General features: G+C 36.8%; 1 protein-coding gene across 4 annotated transcripts in view; it reads right to left on the bottom strand.

Moving 5' to 3' along the window:
* The window catches only part of LOC136029257 (uncharacterized), a 113,786-nt gene continuing 102,720 nt past the window's right edge, over nt 1–11,066 (bottom strand). For all 4 annotated transcript variants that reach the window (XM_065707491.1, XM_065707495.1, XM_065707494.1 and 1 more), the window contains 3 exons: nt 7,826–8,035; nt 3,431–3,544; nt 1–221 (listed from right to left, as the gene is read on the bottom strand). In XM_065707491.1, coding sequence (XP_065563563.1) covers nt 109–221; nt 3,431–3,544; nt 7,826–8,035 — 437 coding nt within the window. In that variant the 3' untranslated portion in view covers nt 1–108. The remainder of the gene's footprint in view (nt 222–3,430; nt 3,545–7,825; nt 8,036–11,066) is intronic.

The raw sequence follows: 11,066 nt of genomic DNA, 5'->3' as shown, positions 1-11,066 counted from the left end.
TTCTATCACCTTCTACTGGGTTTATTCCATTAAAGCTACAATAAACAAAAAATCAACATATTGGACTTGTCAATATGCTATGCAGTGTAAGTATATAAAGTATAGTCTTCACGGCAGGCATCGGGCAATTGGGTAGCATGGAGGTGAAAGGCAAATGGCCTTCTGTAGTCTGCATGTCGTTCCAAAAGGGCACGATGTCCTTGCACATGCGTTTTCTTCACCTATAAAGATAAATGCATTCGTTTGATAACTTTTTTGTACTTTGACTGTAAGACAAGTTAATTTAGAGGCTTATGATATTGAAGGTAATACTTACCAACTGGGGACAATGTGAAAGGAACGTTGAAAAACCCTGATAACTATTCCAGATGCATTGATTTCATCCCTCCCCCTCTGCCTACATTCTGCTCGATAAATACACAGCCCAATATGTATTGCCTATATTTAACTGTAGCAAACATTAAATCACTAATATGTTCTAACATCAAAATTCTAACATAATGGTAATGCATAAAATGGGGTAGGTATTCGTATACGAAACGCTCAATAAGTAATGTTGTTCTAATTTTCTTTTTCTAATGTCAAGAAAGGCTGAAGAATCGTAAAGGACCATCATCACCTGAAAAACTGCATTTTGGTGTGGCTTTGACGGCATCCAAACCCCATGTAAATTCTCTTACCCCCCCCCCCCCTAGGGTGTCGAAAGCCAATCCTTTCATTCCTGGAAATTTTCATTCTCATGGTTGATCGTCCCCCTTAGACCTCAATATGCCCTGGAAATTTTATTTCCAGGGTTAATCTTTCCTGCTTAGACTTTGCGTCCCTTCCATGTATGCAGTAACTTACTTGGACTTGGATAAATGATATTGGGGGATTGATAATAGAAAATGGACCTATCAAACAGTTCGTGGTAACGAACTATAAGTAAGGAACCAGCCGGATCAATAGTAACCGAAACTCAAAACGGCATTTTGATACTAATAAATACATGAAGAAAATTGGATTTTTATGCTGATTTTAAATACACAAGGTTCATCAAGTTTAGTCCAACCCATTAAAAGTTACGAGCCTGAGAAAATTTGCCTTATTTCTGAAAAAGAGGGAAACATCTTCTAAAAGTCATTGAATCTCAATGAAAATCCCACCATCAGATTCAGCGTGTCAGAGAACCCTACTGTAGAGGTTTGAAGCTCCTATTTACAAAAATGTGGAATATTTGCATTTTTTGACAGAAAAAAGATGACAGATGCATACTTATTTTATTTGTAGCTTCAAAGAAAACCTGTACTTTTTTAAGTACAATATGGCGTTGTACCTTCAAATGAAACGTGCACTTTTTTAAGCTGTTGAGCTCCCTATATTTTTTTTATTGGTTTGTCAACCATGTACGATAAAAACAGTCTAACTACGTATTTAGGTCCTCTTCATTATAAATTTTAATTCTCAGCTTTTCAGTTTTTTCTTTTGTAGAAATTTTTTTTAAGCTTCTGGTGAATTTTGTTCAAACAGCCAAATATCATGATTTTGCTTAGTACTTTAATAAATGAATCATTAATTTATTTCAACTTAAAGCATAAGAAAATCATGCATAAGCATAAGATTCAAGAAAATAATGCATGGTGCCAAATCAGAGAAATGAACAGTAAATGCTGCTGCTTTTCGATTTTTTTTCCATGAAACCAACAGAAAGGAATTTTTTCTAATCTTCAGGGGAATCTAGGTGGTAATTGCGGTTAAGAGTAATTGTCCGGGGTAAATTTTCACCAGGATTGAATTGTCTAGAGGATATTTTCATGGTGAGGGGGTTTCTCCGTGGAGGTGGGTTCAGGTTTCCTGGCATTGTTTAAAAAACGACCAGAAATCAAATAAAAAAAAACACGTTTTTTCTACTGAAAGTAAGGAGCAATATTAACTCCCCCCCTTACAGCACTGCCTCCGTCCCAATTGGTAGTCCTTAAAGTATACATTCGTTTTTTATCAAATTTATAAGATAGCAATTAAAATATGCATGTCAATTGTCCCAAAAAATGTGACTCCAGAGGCAACCTGATAAGCATAGCCCCAGAAGTATTGACACAAGTTGCAAATAGCCCAAGTTAAACAAAATTCATAAATGCACTTGCGATACAAATTTCGTGGATGCATTACATTTTTGTAAATCAGTATTAGGCTGCACAGGAATTTTAAATCTGTATGATTGAAGGAGAGGGCGTCGTTTCAAGGGCCGAGGGGGGCAAGGGGGACAGTTATCTCCCTGTTCCTAATAATTTAGAGAAAAACTATTATAGCCTATGCCCCTAGTCTATCCGGATGTGGAACCCTTTTACCCCCCCCCAGCATAAATGTTGTGACTACGCCCCTGTTGAAGGTCCCAGAGCAAGGCCCTGGTTCTCATCCCCCTCCATCCCCCTAGTTTTACAGGAATTCTCAGTTTAGGAGCTTGGAAGTCAAAAGTGAAGCCTTGTGTATCCACGAGCCCTACCAGCCCTCTCCAACCTCACCTCTACCTACTACCTACTACCTCTACCTACCTCACTCTCCCCTTGTGTCTCCCTTAGAACTAATTCTGTATTTATCTGATGGCTACAATGGGAGCTACAATGTTTTAACATTAAAATGCACTTTTTAAGGTATCTCCCTCCCTCCCTAACTACAAATCAATCGGACGACCCCAGTATTTTAATTTAAGTGTTTTTTTATTTTGTTGTAATTTGTCCGTTACTCACAGATAGTATTTGTTATTGGGAAACATACGAACGTTTTTCACGGGGGATTTATCTGCAGGGGGAGGGGAGGATTATCTGGGTAAATTTTCAGCGGGAATACAATTTTTACGGATAATTTCTTTTCAGCGAGTTTTAAATTGTATGGCAAGAATTTAGTCCGTATACTTTTCTAAGCACTTTCAACTAAGCTTTAGAAAAAACACAACTCAAATAAAATTTTCAAATTTTATTTGAGAATTACTAAAATCTTTTCCCCCCGGGGGGGCAGGGGAATATTACCGGGGGCATTTTCCTAGGTGGTATTTTCCCTGGGGGCTATTTTCCGGGGAGTAAACGCCTAGAACCATTCTTCGAGCGCGAAACTTCGTGAGTTGAATCCAGCTAAATCAAAGCAGTAATTTTCGTGACTAACTCAGTAGGACGCCACCATTTGAAATGGAGGAACTCGTCCTAAAAAAGTTGCTGTGTTTTAATATTAATTCAGAGATACTATTGTGACTATCAATGCTAGCTATCAGGGCCGTATCCAGTATGAGAGTTACCCGGCTTAAACCTCCTCCCTCCCTCCAAAAAAAACGACTCGTACAAGAGAAAAAATATTCTTGTAAACAAGTTTCTGTTGTGTTTTGTGGCCTCTCCCCTCAGCAGAATACTGGGCAGAGCCCTGCTAGCTACACACATTTAAATTGGAAGAACAAAATTACCTCTAACGCATCCCAGTTCTCCATCTACAAACTCAGCACAAACTTCTCCTGCTTTACATTTGTTTGAGCACCACCTGTCTGGGTAGGAGTCAGAAGAGTAACTCAAATCATCACCTAGAAGAATAATGTAAATTACATTAAAGTTATATAGATAACTTCGAAGACCACACTGCCTTTCCATGAAGAAAATATAACAGTTCAAAATAAGGATGAAACCTTTAAATCGACAGTGAAACAAATATAAAATTTTAACTGAATATTTCGGACACGTATACAGTGTCCATCATCAGCAAAAAACTGCTGTTCATCGACACTGTATATGTGTCCGAAATATTCAGTTAAAATTTCATATTTGTTTCACTGTCAATTAAAAGGTTTCATCCCTATTTTGAACTGTTATATTTTCATTGAAATTATGAGGAAGAAGAAATTAGTCTCTATGAATCAAGGCATAATGAAGTTAAGATTTATCAGGAGTTGAAATTTGCTACGGTAGCGCAATACTGCGTCCGCTATATACTACACACAAACTCCCACTGCTGTAAACAAGTTTAAACAAAATTCAGAAGCTTATCTGTGATAATAATCATTTAAAAAATAATTCAAGTTATGTTAAAGATATAAGAAGGGGAAATACTTCGCTGAAAAGTGAGACATTATAACGCCAAGTTAACAGGAGTCGAAATTTGCTTTGAAAACCGAATATCACATCCCGCCTGATGTACTAAATATTCCTATTTTACGTTCGTATCAACACAGGAACTCATCTGATACCAGGGCTTTTTCCAAAGGGGGGTTTAGGGGTTTCACCCCCCCTCCAAGTGTTTGGCTGACTCGTTAAAACGCAACAAAAATGGTTATAAAGTAATGTTATGCGTTTTTGAGGGGTTTTTTGCTTGAATGTCCCCACCCCCGAAAAAAATACCTGTTTAAACCATCCCCTTGAAAAACTCCATGATGCGACCCTGTTTGATGCTCAAATAATGGTATTGGTATTAAAGTGAAAAGGCAGAGGAAATTTGCCGTTAAGAAATTTAATATGATGCTTAATCCCGACAGGTTTCAAAATTCACTCTGAAAGCCAAATATCATTTCCATCCGATGAAGAGTCTTTCAAACAGTTCGTGGTAACAAACTGTAGTAAGGAGCGACCCGGCTCAATAGTAACCAAAACTGTAAAAAAATGGAACCAATTTTGAAACCAATAGCTACATAAAAAGAATCGCATTTTAATGCTGATTTTAAATATATAAGTTTCATCAAGTTTAGTCTTACCCATCAAAAGTTACGAGCCTGAGAAAATTTGCCTTATTTTAGAAAATAGGGAGAAACACCCCCTAAAAGTCATATAATCTTAACGAAAATCTCACCATCAAATTCAACGCATAAGGGAACCTTATTGTAGAAATTCAAGCTCCTATCTACAAAAATGTGGATTTTTTTATTTTTTTCCAGAAGGCAGATCACGGATGCGTGTTTATTTGTTTGTTTGTTTTTTTGTTGTTTTTTTTCAAGGGGTAATTGTATCGACCCAGTGGTCCTAGAATCTTGCGAGAGGGCTCATTCTAACGGAAATAAAAAGTTCTAGTGCCCTTTTTAAGTGACCAAAAAATTGGAGGGCACCTAGGCCCCCTCCCACACTAATAATTTTCCCAAAGTCAACGGATCAAAATTCTGAGATAGCCATTTTATTCATAGTAGTCGAAAAACCTTATAACTATGTCTTTGGGGACGACTTACTCCCCCACAGTCCCCGTCGGAGGGACTACAAGTTAAAAACTTTGACCAGTGCTTACATATAGTAATGCTTATTGGGAAGCTTACAGACGTTTTCACAGGGGGATTTTTTGGTTGGGAGGATGGGTTGACAAGAGGGGGATATGTTCGGGGAACTTTCCATCGAGGAATTTGTCATGGGGGAAGAAAATTTCCATGAAGGGAGCGCAGGATTTTCTAGCATTATTTAAAAAAAAACAATGAAAAAATAAATATGAAAAGTTTTTTTTTAACTGGAAGTAAGGAGGAGCATTAAAACTTGAAAGTAACAGAAATTATTACGCATATGAGGGGCTCACCTCCTCCTAATACCTCGCTCTTTACGCTAAAGTATTTTTAGTGATTTCAACTATTTATTCTACGGCTTTTGTGATTCAGGGGTCATTCTTAATTAATTGGGACAAAATTTAATCTTTAGTGTAAAGCGCCAGGTACTGACGAGGGGCTGAACCCCTCATATATGTAATAAAAACACGAGATTGCAAAAGCTCGTTACGTAAGCTAATTTATAAGTTACGTTTATCTTTTACCAATAAAAACATTCGTAAAAAATTAAAAAATCTAGTTGCCTTTTTAAGTAGCCAAAAAATCGCAGGGCAACTAGGCTTCCTCCACCGTTCCTTTTTTTTCTCAAAATCATTCGATCAAAACCATGAGAAAGCCATTTAGCCAAAAAAAAATTGCAAATTTCGTGTTAATTATTCCTCTGCGGACAGCCAAAATCAAAACATGCATTAATTCAAAAATGTTCAGAAATTAAATTAAAAAAAAAAACACAGTTCTTTTAGCTGAAAGTAAGGAGCGACATTAAAACTTAAAACGAACAGAAATTACTTCGTATATGAAAGGGGCTGCTTCCTCATCAACGTCCCGCTCTTTACGCTAAAGTTTTTTACTGTTTTAAAAAGAAGAGTTGAGAGAAAGAGTCAAACTTTAGAGTAAAGAGCGGGTCATTGATGAGGAAGCAGCCCCTTTCATATACAAATTAATTTCTGTTCGTTTTAAGTTTTATTGTCGCTCCTTACTTTCAGCTAAAAAAAAACTTGTTTTTAAATTTAATTCTTAAAGGCTGCTATGCACAAACTTCTCTTACGATACATTTGTTTAAGAATTAACGGTGTAAATAGGATTTAGAAGGCGGTCTATACTCTGATTAAAATAACGATTTAACCACTGATTAAAATGATGCAAATTATATTAAAGGTGTAAGGAAGAGAAAATTCGTCACCGGAAAGTCAGAAGTTATAAAGCCAAGTTCTAACTGGACTTACTCAGATTTGTGGCCGAATATTACGCCCATCCGATGAGAGTCCCTTCGTTTACAATACAAAAACATCTCCTGATTAAAATTTCGAATTTTTAAAACTTATATGGAAGAGGAAACACACAGTTGGTCACAGTGAAATTGAACATTATAAAACTGACAAGTTCTGGTAGGAGATATGTGTATTGGTGGCCGAATATCGCGTCCGCTTGATGGAAATTCGATTCAGCATCTGGAAAAGCTGTGCCACATAAACGGTGGTAAACATTTACGAATAATACTATTTCTCAAATACTTTTACCTACCTAAAATATATATTTTTTTTAAATGGAGGAATCTCCTCACAAGATTTTAGGAAATATTGTTTTCATTTATCAATACACACCGTAATTCGAGGATCGCGTTGATCGTTTAGGGCTCCACAAAATTGGCCCCCCTCTTTCGGGACTCAACTTAATACTCACTTTGGATCCTAAACCGTTACATAAAATATGATGTTTAACAAGAAAATGGGCTTAAAAATGGGTTTTAACTGCATTGGTTTATTAATGTCAAATATTTTTGCAAGCCGATCATATTTTTCCATATTTCTAGGAAGAAGAATGGCCCAATGCTTATAAAACTTGTTTAGCAAATACTGAGCAGCGTTGCCAGTGTGGTATGATCGTATTCTTTTGGTGTTTTTAGAGAAGTGTTTCAGAGAGTTTTCAGAAAGGGTGTAAATGTGAGCGGGAAAAGGGTTGGCAACTCACCTCAAGCGTTGGCAACGCTGATCCAAGCGATAAATCCAGATTAAAGGAAATGTAATTTCTGGAAAGACAAACTACTCTTTTAAAAATCTAATTTCTTTGCAAGAAATATTAAGACAAAAAAAACGAATTGTTTTGCCTTTTATATTGTGAATATTAGGTTTATGTCATACCTTAAATGAAAAGAATTACAATGAATGGAAAATGAAAAAGAACACAAGTTGAAGAAAGTCCAAATTACTCCTCTTTTTCAAGCCTTTTATAGTTTCAATGCTTTTTGTGCATTAAGTGAAGCAATGCATATTTTGGATTTTTTTTCTTTTTTATTCATTCATTTCAACCAAGAATATCAGTAAAACGTTCATCAGTAAAAGAAAATAATTTAGTTTTATTCCTAAGAAAGTACTAGGTTTGCATGTTTTCAATGATGTTTCCTATTCTTATGAGAACATATGCAAAGACTTCTACTAAGTTTGTTGCAGAAGTCCATGCAATAGCCATAAGTACTTTTTTGGTGTGGCCGTCATTTCCCTTTTTGGTTAAAAGTTCCTGAATATTCTTTACTACTGCAAAACATCACTCAGATAAAGCAAGGTAAAGACTAACCATTTTTATCTGTGGAGTGTTTGGGACATTGATCTCCGTATCCTGGAACTTCGCTAAGGGGCTGACATGTCCATGCTTTGTCTAAGGGGCCACATCCCTGCACCTGGTGTGAGCAACAGCCTGTACCTGTAGGACATCCATCTCCACATAGATCAACACACTGTGTGCCTGGTGGTAGGCTGGGACATGATCTTGAACAGTGCTCGTCATCTGAAATATATTTTGTGACAATCATTTTTGGTTGATAATGGCTAAATCCCTTGATCCATTTAGCAATTTTAGAGAAATGAGGTCGTATGTAGAATGAATGGGGTATTTGCATCAATCCGCCATAATTTTTGTTTAACAATGGCTAAAACCCCTGAGCACACCGTATTATCAATTTTAGCAAGATGAGGTCACACGTAAAATGAGAGGGGTACTTGTGCTCATCTCACCATCAAAAGCGTAAAAATATTACTAAATTACTACTAACAATTCGCTGTAGCGTCAACTCACCTGTGGCCAACAGAGCTGCAAACATTCTTCCTCCATCTCAACTTATTTGAAACTTCCCTTTTTATTTTTATTTTTCTTCCTTCTTTTTAAGCCTCCCATGAAGTTCAAATTCCCTTAGATCCTTATTTGCAAGCGGTTCAATGAATTTTTTTTTTATCAGAGGAAGAGTATCAGGCTGACAATCCCATTCTGGTTTACTACAACTACTGACAACTCACAGCAGCACCAAATCGCCTGAGACCAACAGAGCTACGCAAGGTCCTCCTCTATCTCAACCTATCCAAAATTCGTGTCTTTACTCCCTCCCAAGAAGTTTCAATTTCCTTTAAATCTGTACGACCTCTTCTGACTCAAACGAACGATGAGCTGCTATTTGTTTGGCCCTATATGGATGGCCAGCAAGGGAGATCTTTGGCAATCTTTTATCTGAAAAACGTTTCCTTTTCGTGTCAACATTTCTCTCACTATAGCCCTAGGAAGTGCTATTTAACCATATTTTTCGATTAGATTACTGTTTAAAATAAGGTCGGTCAAACGAGTAACCAAAGTCATCTTTAGACAATTCCTCGAAAACAGACTCATATTTTTCTCATATGATGTCATGCATAGCATAAATATGATTGTTGAGTTTCCGAGGCATCAATTATTTATTTACAATCTTTATAAACAAATAATTTTTTTTTCTCTCGAAAACGGCTCCATATTTTTCGAGAAAATCGGTATCTTGGGATATTCTCGGATAAAGAAATGATCTAAAAGGTCAGAAGTGTGAGAAAATTTGCTAAGAGCCTCAATTTTGGTTTTTTACAAATGAGGTCATGTACTATGTTCGTGCAGTATTTTATCTATATAAAAATAAGTTGTTTGTCTGTCTGTCGACTGACGTCATTATAAGGATTGAGCTGTATGTCATCATGAAGTTAGTTGTCGTCATGTTTGTTATGACGATGCTTAGTATATGACGTCATTATAAGTATTTAAGAAAATCGTTCAAAGACAAATTTTTAATTGTAAGAAGATCATTGAAAGAGAAATTTTTAATTGTAAAATGACTGAAGAACCTACAATGGCAACAGCCGAGGAAGCTGCTCAAAGAGTCTATTGTTCGAATAGAAACTACAGACCGGGACACCGGGACACAAATGACGACCGGGGCACAGGGAATATAAATGACGACCGGGACATTCAAAGAGAAATTACAAACTGGGACACCGGGACACAAATGACGACCGGGACACAGGGAATATAAATGACGATCGGGACACAGGGACACATCATTAGAATAATGAGGTATAGATCTGAATACGGATTGTTTTTCCCATGGACAATTATATGTTGCATGTTCAAGAGTCAGTAAACCTGACAATCTATTTATATGCACAGACAATGGGACAGCGAAGAATGTTGTATATTCGCATGTTTTACGTAGTTAAAAACATATATATATATATCTATCTCTATTCACAGGTGGGGTGGCGCGAAGCGCCACCCCAACAGCTAGTAGGGAATATAAATGACGACCGGGACACTCAAAGAGAAAGCGACCGGGACACAAGGAATGTTCGATTAGCAATCACCATCAACAAAGCACCGGGACACAAATAACGACCGGGACACAGAGAATATAAATGACGACCAGGACACTCAAAGAGAAATTACAGACCGGGACACCGGAACACAAATGACGACCGGGACACAGGGAAACAACAACAACGAGGACGCCGTTGTTGGCATCCCAACAACGGACATATATTTATATCTGTTTCCCCCTTTTAACCCTCTGTGTCCCCGGATCCGATTCGAATTGAAAATGGAGCATCTGAAACATAAGATTCTTCTATATATCAAGTTTCATTGAGATCCGATCACCTATTCTTAAGATACCTCGATTTCACGTTTTCAAAGAATCCTGGCTTCCCCCTCCAACTCCCTTCAATGTCACCGGATCTGGTCGGGATTTAAAATAAGAGTTTTGAAGCATAAGATCCTTCTAGATATAAAATTTCATTAAGATGTGATTACCCCTTCGTAAGTCACAAATACCTCATTTTTTCTAATTTTTCTGAATTACTCCCCCCCCCCAACTCCACCAAAGAGAGCAGATCCGGTCCGGTTATTTCAGTCACCTATCTTGGACTTGTGCTTATTCTTTCCACCAAGTTTCATCCTGATCTCTCCGCTTTAAGCGTTTTCCAAGATTTTCGGTCCCACTTCCCTCTAATGACACTGGACCCGGTCGGGATAAAAAATAAGAGATCTAAGATTCGAGGTTCTTCTAAATATTAAATTTCATTAAGATATGATCACTCTTTCGCAAGTTAAAAATACCTCATTTTTTCTAATTTGTATAATTAATCTCCCCCCAACTCCCCCAAAGAGAGCAGATCCGTTCTGGTTATGTCATTATCAATTCCTCATTTTCAGTTTTTATTCTTTCTGATTCTCGCTGTGACATGTCTTGCAACCACACATTTACTTTTGCTTCGCTTTCCTTTTGAATAGTTGCAATTCTAACTGTCACTTCTCTTTTAACCATATACTTCTTTGTTCATTTTTGGAATAATTTTAATCGTGTTTTTTGTAAGTATTCAAAACTTATATTTCTCTTTTCTTTACTATTTATACTTTACTGCAAAAAAATAAAAATGAATATACATTGTCGGTGATTTCTTAAAGTATTAATAACTTTGATAACAATTTTAATAAATTTGAATAGTTTGATCTTCTGAAGGTAGAAAATTGC

Source organism: Artemia franciscana, chromosome 7, assembly GCF_032884065.1.
Source record: "Artemia franciscana chromosome 7, ASM3288406v1, whole genome shotgun sequence".
Classification (NCBI taxonomy): Eukaryota; Metazoa; Arthropoda; class Branchiopoda; order Anostraca; family Artemiidae; genus Artemia; species Artemia franciscana.
This window is presented reverse-complemented; position numbering and strand designations above follow the sequence as displayed.